Source organism: Babylonia areolata, chromosome 1, assembly GCF_041734735.1.
Source record: "Babylonia areolata isolate BAREFJ2019XMU chromosome 1, ASM4173473v1, whole genome shotgun sequence".
Taxonomy (NCBI): domain Eukaryota; kingdom Metazoa; phylum Mollusca; class Gastropoda; order Neogastropoda; family Buccinidae; genus Babylonia; species Babylonia areolata.
In genome coordinates this window covers 73,183,649-73,195,171 of record NC_134876.1, presented here as the reverse complement: position 1 = coordinate 73,195,171, position 11,523 = coordinate 73,183,649, and the positions used below count along the sequence as shown (strand labels likewise).

At 36.1% G+C, this 11,523-nt stretch overlaps 1 protein-coding gene across 3 annotated transcripts in view; it reads left to right on the top strand.

Annotated features, from left to right (window-relative positions):
* Positions 1 to 855: 855 nt before the first annotated feature.
* LOC143287245 (mitogen-activated protein kinase kinase kinase 2-like) overlaps positions 856 to 11,523 on the top strand; it is a 50,198-nt gene continuing 39,530 nt past the window's right edge. The window contains exons 1-2 of one of the 3 annotated variants that reach the window (XM_076595193.1): positions 856 to 902; positions 5,304 to 5,448. In XM_076595193.1, coding sequence (XP_076451308.1) covers positions 5,415 to 5,448 — 34 coding nt within the window. In that variant the 5' untranslated portion in view covers positions 856 to 902; positions 5,304 to 5,414. Of the gene's footprint in view, positions 903 to 1,129; positions 1,234 to 5,303; positions 5,449 to 11,523 lie in introns of those variants that run through there. The other 2 variants (XM_076595206.1, XM_076595199.1) reach the window with 2 other exon arrangements.

Here is an 11,523-nt window from a genome sequence, read left to right as displayed (position 1 = left end):
GGCGTGTGTGTGTTTGTGTGTGTGTGTGTGTGTGTGTCGCCGGGGTGTGTGCAGTGTGCCGGCCGGTGTGCCGCCATGTGTGCGTGTGTGTGTGCTCTGAGTGTGTGCCGGTGTGTCAGTGCGATGTGAGTGTCAGTGTGTGTGTGTGTGTGTGTGTGTGTGTGTGTGTGTGAGTGTATGCGATGTGTGTGTGTGTGTGTGTGTGTGCGCGCGCGCCAGTGTGTGCGTGTGTGTGCCATGTCAGTGTCCCCGGGCCTTTTCCCACTTCAAGTACACTGCACCTGGGAAATGAACACTCCCCTGGAAAAAACAAAACAAAACAAAACAAAACAACACACACTCACACACACACACACACACACACACACACACACTGTGACACTGACCGGCACACCCCGAGACCCGAGTCAGTCGCAGTGCCGCCGCCGCGTGCGCGCACGGCAATATCAAGTTAACAAATTTTGGTCATCAGTCACACACACACTCACACACTGAAACACACACACACACGTGCCACACACACACACACACACACACACACACACACACCGACTGTCACAAGTTATTATATATATATATTGCGCGCGCACGTGTGTGTGTGCAGCCTTGCCAGTGCCCGCGGTGTGGGGGGGGAGGATGGGCGCATTTGACTTATACGGTTTACTTTGCTGGGTGATTTTTTTTAACTTGAAATGTGTACTAGTATGTTATTGTTCAGCGCGCACGCACATGTGTGTGTGTGTGTGTGTGTGTGTGTGTGTGTGTGTGTGTGACCCGCAGTTGTGTCAGTCATGAAAACGCGCGCACGGATGGTGTTCCTATCATGAGCCAATCAAGAAGAGGCAGAAAATGTGTGTGACGTCATTGTAATGGCAGCCGCAGGACGATCAACTTGGAAGTAGGTAAGAGAACAATTTTCTATTTTGTTCTTTTTTGCGAAACACAGATATGTTTCCAGACACAGGACAATCTTCTGATGAAAGCATGTGATGTTTGAACAAAAAAGAATGTTACTACACTATAGACTAATTACTTTTTTGAGCTTGTTTGTAAGTTGCAGTTAAGTTGACCGAGTTTATTGCTCTCGCCTGCTCTCCCGAACTGGAGGTTTTTCCGTGCATCTGCATGCCTTCCGCAGACACTCATTGACTGAGACTTTTCGTTTTATGTCTGGAATCCCCTGCTTCAGAGACTTAACTCTGTTTGTTTAGTGTTTTCACGTTCTTACAAGAGGTGCGATGTATGTTATTGTGATCTCTTGGAAATCTTTTTACAAGATTGGTGCCTGTTAAAAACCAGATGACGATGTCGAGGAAGTTAGTAGTGGTTTATCATCTATTCTTTCAAGTTGTTCTTTTTCCCAGTAGGCCTAACAATCAGTTATCAAAAGTAAAAATCCGTGAAAAAGGGAAAATCGTTTAGCAGAAGTTGGCAGTCTGCGCATCAGTATAATTGGAAATTCAAGAAAAGTTTACTGAACTGTAAGGGGAAAAACAATTAAAAAGCACTTACTGCACTTGGATGGAGCTGCGCATGGCTATACCTATGACTCCGTGAGACAGAGCACAAGTTGATTTGGAAAATACAAAGTCATGACAGATCATGGATGTGAAGTAGGCTTGAGAGCCACATTGCATGCTCTGTCACTAAGTTTTATAATTAGTATAAAGAATTATAAGCATTCTTTTAAAGTGTGAAGTAAAATCTTGTTTGAGGTGTTGGCTGTTCACTACAGTATTTGTGTATGTGTATCAAGAAGGGGTGTTGAAAGGCCGCAAGGCTTAATTTTTGCCCCAAATACTACTGTACCTGTATGTGTACACACACACACACACACACACACACACACACACATATATATATATATATATATATATATATATATATATATATCATATTTATTATTTATTTACTTACTATTCAGTGCTTTTTCAGTAATTACAACAATATTTGTTTATGTATTTGTTTTTCAAATTAATCTGAAGTTAAGACTTTTCACATTATTTACAGGTAGGGTAAAGCTTGAAGGGAGTGGACACAATCATGCTTCTGAGCATGACTAATCTTTGTGTGATTAAAGTATCTTTGAAGTGTTTCTGTCAGCCTGATATCCACTATATATCGAGTGAGGACTGAATGGTTAAGACCTTTTTTCAGCTTAGTGAGAATGCCAGTTTGTTTGGAGGGGATGCAGGTGGTTGAGAGCATGGATTTTGTTTGGGGCTGACATTTGATTTCTTTCCTTCAACTAATTCAAGTAGTTCAAAGCTGGATTTGCTCTTTTCAAATTATAAATATTTCAATAATTTGGGGTACATTTATTACATGTTTTTGTACATTTCATTTTTAGTGTTTGCTACTATGCCTGAAAAAGACAAGTTCAGTGAAAGATTACTATTCTGAAATGTTTGTTGTGTAATCTAATTGCAAAAAGTTCAAATTTGATTTAAAGTTAAGTTCTCTGGATCATCAGTGAGAAGTAGAAAGAAAAAAAAAATGGATGAAAAATGTCTTGTTTAACAAAGAAATTGGTGGTTGGTGGATAATTTTGTTAAGATTTTTCTTTTCTTTTCATAGTACTGCAGGGTGTAGGTTTGGTTCAGGACACCATGGGTTGTTTTGACTGGTTCACTACAAAATCAACAGGTCATTTCGAAAATTAATGGGTCATGAAAAACATCTTAATCCCGTTCTCGGGGTCCCTACCAGTCACCCAAACCCCACAGATTTGTTATTGAATTTGTACTTTGTCCATCACACTGGTTAGTATGTGAAATGGAGAGACGCAATGTGGTAATGTGTGCTGTGTTATGATGAACATGGAAAATACAAGAAAGTCATTATTAAACTTTATTCTGCAATGCTGAAACTCTTGACTTATGCTGACTGCTCTTGATATTGATTGTTCACATTAAGGTCCAATTGATACAGAGGAAAAAGTAGAAACAAAAGCAAAGCAGTACAACTAAAAGACAACAGATCTACAGTGTCATTGTCATTTACGTTGGTCTAATACCATTGTTTTAGGAAAACACTTTCCTCTGTGGAAATCCAAATCTTCACATAATGGGAAAGACTGCAGCTGTTCTTAACACTAATTTGATCCTTCTCAGCATTAGGCAGCTCTTCGGTGGAATACTCCAGGCTGAAGATGATTTCTTACAGCAAAATGTGTACATGTAATGATGCATGTATAGAAGATCTACTTATCTAGGCTGTTCTCAATTTATATCGAAGAGTCTGGTGGGAAAGTAAAAAGCAAAATTGGCACTGTATTTTGTTGCTGTTAACAATATGCAAGTGACAACCCCAGCTTGGTACATGTTTTTTTTCTTCACATTTTTTGTTTGCTAGATGTTGAACTGCATAGAAACAACAGTGTAACATAAACCTTTCAGTCTGAAACTGCAGTTGTGGTTGTTTTGCAGTAGAATAAGAGATATCTACAAGCCCTTTAACTATTTAGCCCTTTAAACTATTTAGGAAAAATTAATAAGTGACTGACTGGCTGCCACATCGATAGGTCATTTCAAAATTGTATGTCATTGACCGATGACCAATAACTGGCTCAAAACCTATACCTTGGTACTGTATTGTCCAGTTTTATTCATGTAGATATTCATATTGTGTGGAAAACACAATTGTTGCATAATCTTTTGCTTTTACATTCATCTACATTAAAACAAGTTTAATTTTTCAATATTTTAAAAGTTTATGCCTCTTTCAACCAAATTGGTAGTTACCTGTATGCTGAGCATACGGTTGTGAATATTTGAATTCCTCATGTCAGTTATAGTTTTAATTAGTTTCATTTGTTTTGTTTTTTTAATTATTGGTCAGAACATGTCAGTCAGGTATGGATGTTGGTTAGTTATTTTGAAATGTTTGACTGAAAACAAAAAGGTTGTATGCATCCATTTTGAGGTGTGTTTTTTTTATTTTAAAAAATTTTTTAGTACAGGTAACTGGAAAATCTCTTTAAAAACCACATAAACTGGGTACAATTTTTGTGAAAGTTTTTATAAAATACTGATGGTTATTGGGATTAAGAACACTGGAATGTAATTTTACACACATTTACATTGGAAGAAATTTGCTGATGAAAGTATATATATATTTTCATTCCTGTTTATGATGAAGTTAAGTACAACATTATCATTATGGCAAGGTTTTAGGTCCAGGCTGATTAACTTACATTTAGTGCTATATCTCTATACAACTACTCTTTTTTCTGATATCTTTTTAGTCTATATCAAAGCATTTGCTATTTTTTAAATCCAGATTAAGCTGGTTCAACTTCAGCTCAGTTGTCTTGAACTTCAAGTATATTATTCATTATTCAAGCAGTTTTGTGTACTTTGAAACAACAGCAACAACAACAAATAATGAATAAATGAATAATTACACAAGGAGCAGTCATTGCTAAAATGTTAAACATCAGATTCATATTATGCTGTTCACTGGCACTTTATATTAGTGTTGGTTTTCTATAGGGAAGTTTTCATATTGCAGATTTTATTTATTGTTTATTATGAACAGTGTGATCAGTGCATTGAAAACTGTGACTATTTTACATTCTGGTGGTGCAGACAGTCATTGAATCAAGTCTGAAAAAGATAGCTCAAAACAAGGAGAGAAACATTTTCAGGGGAGTACAATGTTTTTACTGAAGTAGCCTCTTGTGTTCATATTGTCACTGCTGCTGTTCTATAAGCAGAGAATGGCAGAAGCTGGGGGTGGGGGGGTGGGAGGCTTTGGGGGTGATGGGGGAAGGAAAAGTGTCTGGCTGATGTGTCAGAGGGTTCTTCACAGCAGTGCTCTCTTTGCCAGCTGAAGTTGTTCAGTGGGCAAAGTTAGGTTTCTTTCCTATCAGCTTGACACAGTTTCTGGGAGCTAATGGCTGCCTGGATACAGATAGATAACAGCCCTCTGCAAAGCAGAAAAGTTGGAGCATATGTGCACTCTGATTGACTAGAACTGAACTTCTTTATTATCTGAAATCCAGCCTGGATTTGCTAATGTGTGTTTTTATACAAAAAAAATTAAAAGGAGTTTTTACAGCAATAGTTTGTATGTTCATGTGTTTGTGTACGTACATATCTTTGTGTGACTGTGTGTTTGTGTGTGTGGCAAGCATGTGCATGTGTTCACATAGAACAGGTTGTGATCATGACATGTACTGTTAAACTATACATATTTGGCATTAGCAGTTTGGCTTAAGGACATGATGTAATAACCATAAAATTGATAAGTTTCATCCATTCATGTTGTGAAATAATCATTTTAATGCAAATCTGTTTCAGAGTGCCAGTGATGTAGTCCTTTTGTGTGTGGAGTACTTTTGGGCAGTCTGCTTCCATGACTGTGGAACCAGTAATTCAGGGATTAATTGTGCTTTCTGAAAATCACCCAAAATGGAGGGTAAGGAAGCATCACCCAAAATGGAAGGTAAGGAAGCAACTTTTGTTTGAATGATTGGTGTTGTGATTGTATTTTTGTGCATGTTTAAAAAAAAAAGAAAAAAAAAAAAGGTTTTGTTCTGCTCAGATCATGTTTACAAACACATGACATGGTTGAAGACAATTGTTTTCAACCCCAAGATGGCCTTTGGAGGTTTGCTGGGTGGTATGCTGTAATATGAGCTATGATATATGAACTTGCACAATTTGATTTGCAAGAATAATTTCTTTGCTACATCTGTAAAGTCCAGTAACCATTTTTCTTGTCAGTTTCACATACATTCTAACAATAATTTGTACCAGTTGCTGATGATTTTGTGCATTCAAATTGCAGGGATAGGTCATCAGTATTGAATAATGAAATAGGGTGGATGGGCAAAAGACTTGATTAAAACTTGTACAGTATTACTGCATTTGGAAGATCTGCTGCTCATATTCAACTATTTCTGGTATTTCATAACAAAAAACCCCATGAGTACCATGAGTAACCATCAGAACCATGAGTAACACTGACAGTGATTGAGTGAGCAACATTATTATTTTTAAAACAATACAGTGGTTATGTATTAAAATATAAGTCTGATTGTTCTCATTTTTCTAACCATTTCTCAGAAAATTGTTGGTTTGAAGTTGGAATTAAACATTTTTTAATAGTGAAATTGAAGTATTCGACAAACTCATAATTTTACAACCACCTGTGAATAAGGGATTTTATCAGAAAATCGGAAAGATTAACCCAGTAGACAGTGTCCATGCATGGAAAATATAGTGATGATGTGTAACTTCATTGTCATTAAATAGAAATAGTTTATGAACACATGTGGATTCATTAAGAATTTTCTAGCAAATGTTAAAAAAGAAAAATGTTTCTTATACTATAACTTATAGTTATAATATATCCCAGCATGTTTTAAAGTATTCATGTGGATTTGGCATTTACTGCCTGACAGTTGTCTTTCATTTTCACTAAGCAAGTTATCACTTTTAATTTCACCATCATTTAGTCTGCTTGGATTTGGTGAGAAAACATCCATATTTTTTTTCCCAGGACTATTACTGTCATTACTGTGTGCATGGAATATGTTTGAAACAGCATATTTTGTGACTCATTGTTGTCTGTTGGAGACAGATTTGGGCTGGTGAACATGTTGATCTGTCTTCTTGAAGTGTTAGTTGCCAGATGATATGTTTTCTATCAAAAAAATTATTTCTATCATAATGTATGTGCAGCATAACATGAATGCGAGAAATTGTTTGATTTCAATTTTAGGCTTGTGTGGAATACATCTCGTCTCTTTTTTCATAACCAGACACAAATCATCATGTCTCACGCATATAAAACACAACACTTTGAAGAAGTATTTTACTATTATATAGTATTAAGTATTTTGTTATTTACATTTTTTCATAATAACTAAATAAGTTGTAAAATAGACACAGAATTGACAGATACTTGCAAGATTGATGCCACACAGTGACACACACACACCCACACACACACACACCCACACACACACACACACACACATATATATATATATATATATATATATATATATATATATATATATATATATATATCAAGAGAGTTACCTCTGATCCAAATAGTGAATACTGTGAAAATTGGCAAATGTGTTTTGGTATGTTTGATTAAAGTGTATTTGTCTTCAGATTATTTTTATATAACACTTTGCATTTTCTGTTTTCACTTATTCATTAATTTATAGTTGAAAACTATTATTATCATGTCACACTTTTTGCATTTTCTGTTTGCCCTTATTCATTAGTTTACAGTTTAAAATAAGCACATTTTTTCTATTTCAAGATCATATGCAATACCCCCGTGGGATGTCAGGGGTCTCCACTATTTCATAAAAAGTATCCCTGCCTCCAGGAAATAATGTGTTAGAAATTTCCTTTTTTCTATTGCTCTCTTCAGTCTTTGTTTCTCACTTTTTTCTCCTTTCACTAGTTTCAGTATTTATATCGTCTGCTTTTTCTGCCTTCCCAGTCCATTCCCCTTCGTTTGTTTTTTGTTTTTTTGTTTTTTGTTTTTTCTCCAGCAATCTATGACACTTTTTTATCTCTTTTTTTGCAGTCTGTGATGTACAATCTCTGCTGTTTTGCTCCGGTGATTAAGTAGTGATATTATGAACACTGGAGGGCACCAGGTGCCCATTTCGCTGTGGTGTTTGCCTGAGATAGATATTAAGTATTTTTTAAAGTTTATGATTATATTTATATTTTTGTGTTTGTGTGGCTTTGAATCATTTTAATACTCTACTTTATGGATTTTGTAATCCAAGGATGATGAATTAAGCGAAGAGCTGACATCCACAGCACAGCCTTGTCTTATTTTTTGCCTTATTGAGCTTAACCCATTTAACCCTGGGAGTTTGCAGACACAGCAGGGTTTCCTTCCATACTGATGAAATAAAATGAAAAAATATACTCAAAACAAATGATTTTCACCCCAAAATCAATGCATGTGGACAAACTGGAAACACTGTACAACTACAAGTCAGTTCTCTTTGCTTGTACAGTTGTAGTTTAAAAAGGTTCTCTTTGCTTGCACAGTTGTAGTTTAAAGACTATTTGCAAGAATATGGAAACAGTTTTTATGAAACAAATTTTGATACCCTAGCAGAGCTCAGGCGCAGGGTTGAATGAGTAAATGGTTATAATTGTCCTGAACTGTGTTATTTTGCACGATTGCAGTTCTTTTGTGTGACAGTTCATGGACATAATGTATACTGTTGACATTTCTATTTAATCAGGCTGTGGTCAGCTGGGCTTATAACTGTAAAACTAAAAAGGAACTATAGATGTCAAGTGTTCAGTGATATGCAGTGTTTTGTGATTTATGAATTGTTGTGCTGTGATGCTTGGAAAGATGTAACATGTTCGCTTAAATTCAGGTGTGTTTAAACTTTGTACACACTTCATTACAAACTTTTATCTGTCACCGCAAGTGGTTTAGGAAGTAAACATTTATTATAAATGTTCTATCGGAATGACTGGGACATAGAATATATACATCCAAGGATATCATAAAACAACAATAGCATAAATGTCCTGAACTACCCAAACATAATCACCAAGATAAATGGGACATTGAAACCAATCACTCAACACATTTTTCCGTACATGGCAAGTCTAATGTTGTTGACCCATTCACTGATTCAGTGTCGGAGAATTTTTGTAAAACAATGGTCTCTCCTTGTCAGGGAATTTTGAAGAATTAGGGGTAATAATAGAAAATGTTAAAAAAGCTGTAGATAGATATACAGTGAAGTGAAAATGAATGACAGTGAAGGAAAACGAATGAGGATCCTGAACTTGGGCTAATTTTCAAATTATTTTGATTGCAGATTTATAACTGTTCAAGCATTTCAAAGTGAAGATAATTATTTTTGCACAACAGACAAAATCTATGTTCGCTGCCACAGAATGAGAATGACATCCAAAACTAAAACAAACAAAATCCAGCTGTGAATAATATGCTTGCACTGTTGTCTGCTTATACCAGCAGATCAAAGTGAAATGTTTAGCTAATATTTTGTTAGTGATAAAAACCACAACTCTTGCATTCATTTTTAAAGTGAATAATTGTTCCAGTAATCAGCAGTGACAAATGTGGGTTCTATCAACATAAAGGGTCAATCATACCCTTAGAAACTGTGCAGCCAAGCTTTGTAACACCAAACAACTTTACCCTATTGAAGGAGAAGAGCTTTGATGACACTCACTTAGTCCATGCTGCACATGGGCCAACAAGAATCATCTGCTGTGCATGTGCTTCCTCTGCAAACACATCTATCTTCGATGATCAGTGACAAAAAGCATTAAGAAATAAAAACACAATTTTCCAGTCTTGTGCACTTTCAGCCCTGGGTAATGGATGTCATAAAAATCATGATTGTTGGTTTTGTCCTAATCACAGCAGTAATCAGTAACAACAGTTCTCTGACTCCCATAGCCACACCCCCTCCCATGTTCTCTGACTGGCTTAGGACAATCAACCATCTTACAGTTACACCACTCCTTTCCCCCTCCTGAACTGTACCACATACCCACCCATATCTATCTGTCACTGTCAGTGTCACCTGTTACTACAGATGGGATTGGCCAGTTGTTGAATGTTGATTTCAGTTTCGTCACTGTCATTCACTCATTGTCATAATCTTGGTGTTCAAAGGAATCACCAGACAAGAGAGATCCATCTCTATCGAGTATTGTTATACCTGCCCATAATTATTTGCACAGCCTGCAATTAGTGCAAAGTTGTGTAAATCCACTGACTGAGACCACTGTCTTTGCTGAACAAAGTTACGCTGCTTTTTGAATAAGGCAAATCCCCTTTCCACATTTGCTTTTCGTGGTCCAGGTAGCAAATCATTATCGAGAAAAAGGGGTCTTCCACCTGACATGTGATGAAGATAGTATTTTAATAATTCAGGCACATCAAACTAACCCTTCAGAGCATGTTAAACAGTTTGTGTTCATTGCACAAATCTCCACTTTGTGCAGAACATCAGCTGACATCTTAAATTTGCACTGAACATGTTAATCATCTATAATGAAAATGAACAATATATTTCACTCAGTATGCTCCAGATGAAAACTCTTCTGTACTGAAAGAAACTTCATTGGATGTAAATTAATGAAAAGCGAGTTATTGAAAATGTGGATTATGAAGACTCAATATTTTCTCACCTTCTGTCACCTATCTCTCTCTCATTCTATTAAAAACTGGTAAGGAGAAAAGGGGGTGTTGTCTGACTGGTCCTGTCATTCCCATCATTTCCATATATATATATATATATATATATATATATATATATATATATATATATAGACAAGCATTGTTTCCCATGTGAAGACTCTCAACAACAAACTGAAACTAAGTGAAAGGCTTTGTTTATGCAGTTATGGTCTTAAACTGATCTTAACACTGGTGTTCATAGAACTTTGCTAGTCAGTGTGGTGGTCACACAGTTTCTTTTTTGAAACTTGATTGTTCACTGCATTAAATCATCTAGTATTTGTTCTAGAAAATTAAGCTGAAGATCTCTGATCTTTGGATACCTTTATGTTTACTTTGGGATGATTGAGGAACGGTTCAAGGCTTGGCCAAATCTATCAAGCAGAAATGAAGTGCTCAGCAGATGCTTTCCTGACCAGCGCATGTGCTGGTAAATGAAATGCTAAGACATTGGCTGAAACTGCCTTGATGCTGCATGCGTGATGATACTGACCTAGTCTATATATATATATATCTGATGTCTGACGTTGATTTACGCCCCAGGATTGATACTTCATTGGTAACAACTTTTTAAAAATATTTTCAGTCATCCCCTTTTATAGTTTATTATGATATTAAGTTATAAATGAACTTGATATTGACTGATACTGGTGGTAGGCCTTGGTGACAGCATAATGTAATGTCCATGATATCCGGGAAACACTATAGATAAAATCTTACAGATATTATATCCACGGTATCCAGGAAACATTGCAGATACATCCAGTTGCACTGATAATATACTGCTATATACTTTGTTCTGTTTTCTACAACTGTCCCAAAAGGGATGAAAGCAGTGAAAGAAAAACCATAAAATAAAAAATAAAAACTACTTCAAACGATCAACAGAATGACGTGAGCTGTGACTGGCTACCAGCAAAGCTAGGCATGAACTGATGGTCCATCAGCTAGCTTGTTGTACACTCAGTTATTAAAAAAAAATTCTGAGGTGGCGCCCTCTCAGTCTCGTACATAGAGTCATAGCATAGAATCCCTGTTGAAATTCAAAGTCAGAAGTTCAAAGTCGAGGTCATAAGGTGAAATAAAACTTTATACATTTTTACCTTTATGAATTTATGAGGAGTTTACTTTCCACATGGAATGTTCATGGTTAGAACAAAAAAACAAAAACAAAAAAAAATCTGGTGATTTAAGATCAAGTTCAAGGTTACAATATGGATATGGAGATAACTAGGTGGAGGTGGGGTGGGGTATTCTTCTGATAGACCTTAGGATTTTCATAAATTTTTGTCAAACTGT